Source organism: Ruditapes philippinarum, unplaced genomic scaffold (genome assembly GCF_026571515.1).
Source record: "Ruditapes philippinarum isolate M1 unplaced genomic scaffold, ASM2657151v2 ctg606_1_1_1_1, whole genome shotgun sequence".
In the NCBI taxonomy this organism is placed as follows: Eukaryota; Metazoa; Mollusca; class Bivalvia; order Venerida; family Veneridae; genus Ruditapes; species Ruditapes philippinarum.
This window is the reverse complement of record NW_026858164.1, coordinates 198,499-206,223: the sequence shown is the minus strand read 5'-3', so window position 1 is coordinate 206,223 and position 7,725 is coordinate 198,499. Positions and strand designations below refer to the sequence as shown.

At 35.3% G+C, this 7,725-nt stretch overlaps 1 protein-coding gene across 1 annotated transcript; it reads right to left on the bottom strand.

Moving 5' to 3' along the window:
- Positions 1 to 4,339: 4,339 nt before the first annotated feature.
- LOC132752344 (uncharacterized) lies at positions 4,340 to 7,058 on the bottom strand. The gene is made up of 2 exons (XM_060742657.1): positions 6,948 to 7,058; positions 4,340 to 4,599 (listed from the first exon to the last, which is right to left on the bottom strand). Exons 1-2 carry the CDS (start codon positions 7,018 to 7,020, stop codon positions 4,340 to 4,342), a joined length of 333 nt encoding a protein of 110 aa, XP_060598640.1. The 5' UTR covers positions 7,021 to 7,058.
- Positions 7,059 to 7,725: the final 667 nt, after the last annotated feature.

The following is a 7,725-nucleotide window of genomic DNA, read 5'->3' as shown; positions in this document are numbered from 1 at the left end:
ATGTGAGATCATAATGGACTCTATAAGGAAAATTCGAAAACCAATGTTACTTTGTGACCTTGACCACTTCAAATTCCACAGGAAGAGACGGATTCTTTTCATTTTACATGTTTTACTTTCTTCCCAAGTATCTTGCATCAGTCAAAAAATGATGGCTTTATGTAGAAAACTAGAATACTTCATTAATTATTCAGTATGACCATGACCTCTGTAAAATTTCACAGTTTATATATATATAAGATGTATTTTTATCAGATATCAAAGTTATTATTCACTTAAAATGTCATAAAAGATATTTTTAGCATGTAGAGCTGCACTTGTCAAATCGTGTCACCAAATGTCAAGAAATATCAGTTTTGGTAAAGGGCACACACCAATTAGACAACAAATATATTAATACTAGGTCTTTCCGTTACATACTAAAGCCATGTTCAGTTTTCCATAAAGGTCCTAGAGCTCATGAAGCGGGTCCAATTTTGATTCCGATAAAATGATAACGTTAAACTCGGTGAAAATATAATAGAAAATGTTACAAACTAATTATCTAATACATATTTGTTGTTGTATTATATAGAAGTGGATTATTTTAATAATTGCAGTCAATTTGGTAAAATATATGCTTCTTTTAGCTCTTTAATGACCATCGCTTTATAGATATGGCCAACACATAACTAAGGATAAGAACAAAAATCAATATATTTATAATGCATAATGTTTTGTATAACTTTGGCTTAATTCAAGTAAAATATATAACATTTGTCATACAACACCACAAAAAATTCTAGTTTTGCCAATCCAATGATTATTATTCTGTATCAATGATTGGATCAAACTGGTTTATTGAAACAGACCGGAATCCTATTAACTTCCGTAACCACACACTTTACATAATTATGCAGAACTCTCAAGATGAACGTTGTTAGGTTAATGTCACATGCAGTTGGTTTTTTTATATTGTGGGATGGACTGCTACTTTCTGTCAAATAATTCTGTCTTAATGCAGGTTATTTGCAAAGGAAGACAAAACCGCCAAATAATTTTTAACTTCCGTTACCCTTGCTTGAATTTTTAAGAACAACATTGTTTTGGCCACGATATTGTAAATAAAAATTACGATTGGTAATAACTGCATATGCTTATGTATAAAAATATATTGTTAAAATCACTTTTCTATCTTTTTGCAATCAAAGAATTTAATCAATTTGGAATTTAACTTCCGTTACTGTGCAGATACATTTTCCTACGACATTAGCATCATCACGCATGTACATGGAAGTACAAAAGATTTCAAATTGCTACATTTCTCCATTCACAGAAATACAGTTCTCACATAGATAACTTTCTTTTTCGAATAAAACTTTTGTTAGAGTGAAATTGTACAGAATATTAATGAACACTCACCAGTTAACGATAGAAGCTAATTTTGAATTAATATTATTGCAACTTTTTTGCATTTTTCAAAGTATGCTGGCTTTGATCTAAACAATACTTTTAGAGTGTTTCAAATATCTTTTAACATCATCATAGCATAGGTAGGATAACAATTACCAAAAATGTCACGAAAGTTAACAGTAACGGAAGTTAAAAAAATGTTTTTTGAAAACCGATTTTCAATATTTATATCAATTTTAAAATAATAACAACCATTACACCATCTTCTTGTAAGCCTAAAAAATCATAATGAACCATTATAGGGAAGATATACCTTGCAATGTTCCTAAACTTTTGGTCACGGAAGCTAAACACGTTTTTGTTTTTTTCTCAGGGGAAACTGTATGATGGGCTATGATGCTCGAATATGTAACTTTGATAACATATAAGGGTAATATAACAATTTTTAACAAAATCCACTGATATTATATCCCATATACACGACATTATTCAATGTACATAGTGATAGTCGCCTTCTATTTTTCATAGTGCTTCGTAGTACCGCGTAGTGACGTAATCAACGGCCAAATAAAGCTTGACACTAAATATGTTAGTGTTCATCCTTAGCTGTTCTACAGAAATTAGAAACATTCTCCTGTCGCTATCGCTCCCGTCGAAGTTTCTAATTTCTGTAGAACAGCACGGATGAACACTAACATATACATAGAAATAAATCTTTCAATATACCTCATATGAAACTAATTAATAAGCAATTGAAACAAGTAGATCTACAACTAGGTATGTAGTTTGTAATATATTCATTATACAGTGTACTTGTTAACAGAAACCATTTGATAATAACATAAACAAGAGGGCCATGATGGCCCTAGATCGCTCACCTGACTTATCAAACTCACCCAAACAATTACCTAGACAAGCATTCTGACCAAGTCTCATGACAGGTGAGTCAAAAATGTGACCACTACAGTGTTAACAAGGATTATCCATATTTGAGCAGTGCGACCTAGTTTTTTACCCAGGTGACACATATTCAAACTTGACCTAGAAATCATCAAAACAAACTTTCAGACCAATTTCCAGGATACTTGGATCAAAACAGTAGCAACTAGAGTGTTAACAAGATTTTTCTATTTTTAGCTCCGGTGACCTAGTTTCACATGCTATTTCGAACTCATCCAAGCAATTACCTAGACAAGCATCCTGACCAAGTTTGATGATAATTGAGTTGAAAATGTGACCACTAGAATGTTAACAAGGTTTTTCCATATTTGGGCGGTGTGACCTAGTTTTTCATCAAAGATGACCCATGTTCGATCTTGACTTAGAACATCAAAACAAACTTTCAGACCAATTAACAGAATATTTGGATCACAACAGTAGCCACTAGAGTGTTAACAAGATTTTTCTATTTTTAGCTCCTGTGACCTAGTTTTTCATCCGAGATGTTCCATGTTCGATTTATTCCCAGCAATGAACTAGACAAGTTTCCTGACCAAGTTTGATGACAATTGAGCCAAAATCGTGACCACTAGAGTGTTAACAAGGTTTTTCTATTTTTAGCTCCTGTGACCTAGTTTTTCATCCGAGATGACCCATGTTCGAACTCAACCAAGCTATCACCTAGACAAGCATCTTGATCAAGTTTGATGATGATTGATGCAAAAATGTGACCGCTAGAATGTTAACAAGGTTTTTCTATTTTTAGCTCTGGTGACCTACTTTTTCATCCGAGACGACCCATGTTCAAACTCATCCGAGCTATCACCTAGACAAACATCCTGACCAAGTTTGATGATGATTGATGCAAAAATGTGGCCGCTAGAGTGTTAACAAGGTTTTTCTATTTTTAGCTCCGGTGACCTACTTTTTCATCCGAGATGACCCATGTTCGAACTCATCCGAGCTATCACCTAGACAAATATCCTGACCAAGTTTGATGATGATTGAGGCAAAAATGTGACCTCTAGAGTCTGTTAACAAGGTTTTTCTATTTTTAGCTCTTGTGACCTAGTTTCTCATCCGAGATGACCCATGTTCGAACTCATCCGAGCTATCAACTAGATAAGCATCCTGACCAAGTTTGATGATGATCGAGGCAAAAATGCGACCGCTAGAGTGTTAACAACTAAATGTGAACGGACGACGGACGACGGACAATCAACGATCCTAAAAGCTCACCCTTAGCATGCTCAGGTGAGCTAAAAATCATTATAACAGGAGTCAGATGTCTTTTCTATCCGTTGCCATGGTAACATGAGTGTTCTAATTAAAACTTGTCTAAGGCTCTCCTGGACATGTTTCATCTTGACATATAGGTCGCACATATGGCCGAACTGTGCTATAAAGATATCTGCGTCGTGCAGCAGACATTCCACCTGGTTGCTGTACTTATGGCAAGTGTCCCCGTTCAAACTGAAAGTTGTTGGATATCATGATGGAGAACGTCTCCTCGGCTTTAATTGCAGCTCTCTTTAACCACCACCATTCCAGGATGATCTCGGCTCATACGAAAATATTGATACTTTCTGAAAGGGGTAAAATATACATGTTAATGTCATTATGAAAATTTGTATTATAATGATAACTATAGAAGCACTTTAAGGATTAAATTTGCTAAATCAAGATGATAAAATGTTATACTTAACATGTATAGTCAAACCTATGTTAGATACTACCTCTGAATAGGAACGACATGACCCTAAGAACACATGTTTTGTTTCAAATTATCACATTCGAAGTGCAGTGTATTTAACCTGTAAATAAAGACCACCCGTCAATAAAGACCACATACCCACCCGAGTGATCTATATATATAAGTTTGACTGTAATGTATGCACTTCATAGTTATGTTCAAGTATATTTTACAATATGTCTTTACTTAAGCTGACAATTTTTAAACGCAAAACTGTAATTTTTACTCTTAAATTACCTGATGCCTTGGAGCGGTTTAAAGTACGTTTTCTCGCCATGTCCATGTAGGGTACCAGATACACTGGCTTGTAGATGATGATTGATTTACAACTTCCGTAAGTTGGCCAAGAGCATCCGTGTCTGTCCTGCGGTAAAGTTGTTTTATGCGGGCAAAGCCAGCATCAACATGGCAGCGAGCGTGACCAGGTATCTGCATCATATACTCTATCTTCTCCTGACGTCCAGACAGAACACGCCACATTAAATATCCCAGCATATAGTAGTTTTTATTCTGTCCTGAAATAGAAATAAATACAGTAACAAGAGCCATGTCAACATGGCCATCCCCCGCCGAATGTGTTTGCTCATTGGAAGAATGTATATGTAGTAGAGCAGAATAATTCCATTTTAAGAGGTCTTTTGGTAATGAAAACTGATGGCTATAGTGATTACAGATTTGAAACCTATGTGATTACTGATGGCTGAAAATAACAAAAAAATAATGCAGGGTAGGTTATCATTCTTGTGTGCTGCATCCCTCCTCAGTAAAATCTATCCACCTATGAAGTTTCAAGTTGATCCCCCAAATACTTTTTGAGAAAAAAATTGAATTGAAAAATTAAGTATGAAAAATAACAAAGGGCAATAACTCAAAAATTATAAAAGGTAAAGTTATCATTCTTGTGCACTGCACACCTCCTGAGTTAGATCTATGCACCTATGATGTTTCATAATGATATCTCAAAGGCCTTTTGAGTTATGCTCTGGACAAAAATTAATTTTGAAAAATAAAAAAAGGGCAATAACTAAACAATTATGCAGGGTAGAGTTATCATTCTTGTGCACTGCACTCTTCCTCAATGAGATCCATCCACCTATGAAGTTTCAAGTTGATACCTCAATTACTTTTTGAGATGAGCTCCGGACAAAATAGTATGAAAAAGAACAAAGCGCAATAACTCAAAAAATGTACAGGGAAGAGTTATCATTCTTGTGCACAGCATTCCCCCTCAATAAAATCTATCCACCTATGACATTTCATGTTGACATCTCAAACACTTTTGAGTTATGCTCCACTCGGGTGAAAAATTAAGTATGAAAAATAACAAAGGGCAATAACTCAAAAATTATGAAAGGTATAGTTATCATTCTTGTAGACTTGCACACCTCCTGAGTGAGATCTATGCACCTATGAAGTTTCATTTTGATATCTCAAAGGCTTTTTGAGTTATGCTCTGGACAAAAATTAATTTTGAAAAATAACAAAGGGCAATAACTCAAAAATTATGCAGGGTAGAGTTATCATTCTTGTGCACTGCACTCTTCCTCAATGAGATCCATCCACCTATGAAGTTTCAAGTTGATACCTCAAATACTTTTTGAGATAAGCTCTGGACAAAATAGCATGAAAAAGAACAAAGGGCAATAACTCAAAAATTGGTAAGGGAAGAGTTATCATTCTTGCGCACAACATTCCTCCTCAATAAGATCTATCCACCTATGACATTTCATGTTGATATCTCAAACACTTTTTGAGTTATGCTCCAATCAGGTGAAAAAATAAGTATGAAAAATAACAAAGGGCAATAATTCAAAAATTATGAAAGGTAGAGTTATCATTCTTGTGCACTGCACACCTCCTGAGTGAGATCTATGCACCTATGAAGTTTCATGTTGATATCTCATAGGCTTTTGGAGTTATGCTCTGGACAAAAATTAATATTGAAAAATAACAAAGGGCAATAACTCAAAAATTATGAAAGGTAGAGTTATTATTCTTGTGCACTGCACTCCTCCTCAATGAGGTCTATCCACCTATGAAGTTTCAAGTTGATAACTCAAATACTTTTAGAGATATGCTCCGGATAAAAATGTCATACGGAAGGACGGACGGACGGAAAGTCGGACGGACGGACGGACGGAGACTATTTCTATATCCCCCGCCGCCTTTTCGGCGGGGGATAAAAAATTAAAATAGTTGCTGTACTATGTAGAGTTTAATTAGATGTGGTAATTAAATCTGGCAAATTCACATTAAAATCATCAATATTTGTTATGTAATATTCTGAATATCAGTGTGTGAATACGTGTGATAAGGTTACCGACTTTTATTATGATTATTAACCCTGCGCCATCTGCAGGAAAATGTTTAACAGCCTTTAAAAACATATTTTTGAATCAGATGATAGGCCATTTCATCAGGTTCCAAGACGCTTGTCACTGACAATGCTTCTTACAACTTTGAAGCAAAGTGGATTAACTTAGCAGACGACATTTTCAGCAGACGTTGAAGATTTATGTTTCAGAATATTTTATGCTAATTGAATTTAAGAACAAAGTTTGTGATATAATATCGGTTGACTTGTATAAATTTCTTTGATAACTGACTATGAACGGCATTGATCATATAATTAACATTATGTGTACGAACCGATAGAAAGTGCTATTAAAAGTTATTCATATAAACACCAAAGTACATTTAAGTATTGGACTAATTTGTAGCAAAACAGTGTTTTTTTTACAATTTATGCACACGTGCATGCATGCACGTTCAACGTATAACGCAATGAGTGAACGTCAATTTGCTATAAATAATTAAGTAAATAATTTCAATAAATTTATAAGGCAATTTATGACGAACATACCTGGGCAATTATCGGCATGTAGTGAAATTGTTGGTCCCTCCGCATGGTCCCTTTCTATCACCCAGTCTACCATACTGATAACAGCGTTAGGTCCGTGAGTTTGAGTACCATCAGGGCCAATTAAGTATCATTCTCGTCTACAAGGAAGTTGTATTGTGTTGATGCTCCGCCATTGCGTACACCAAACAATTGCACTTTGCGCAATGTCATAAAATAAGTTGGCCCCATCTGAATGGTGTGGTAGCGATAAATTCTGGCTGAAATCAAAGGTGAAATGAGAATGTCGCCTGTCCCCTGTCTCAAACAGACCTTAAGCATATACAATGCATTTGTTGTAGACTTCTCTTTCTTTTTGTGCGTTGACAATGTGCTCTCTAAGATTTGCGGTGCCCTGAAATTTTTCATCCTCGGTTCTGGAATCCATCACAACTTTTCTTAATTTTTCACAAGTTGCACAAACGTCGTCGCGTGGAGATGTGTGGTAAACATTGCTTCCAGATGTTGCAGAAAGTTTTATTATGAACAGGCCTTTTTGTTGGTACAGATCGATTCAAGGCATGATGTTTCGTATTTCTTGCGAATATCAAGTTTTGTAGTAGCACTTGGTAAGTAAACTGGTGGTATGTTGTCTGATCCACGAGGTGCAGCCGGTTGTGGTATACCTATGTCTTCAGCAGTTTGGGAAACATATGTCACCGCATGTTTAATATTTTCAAACTTTAAAGATTTGACAGGTTTTTCCCCTTTTTTGCCGTGAATTCTTTGAACCACACCATGC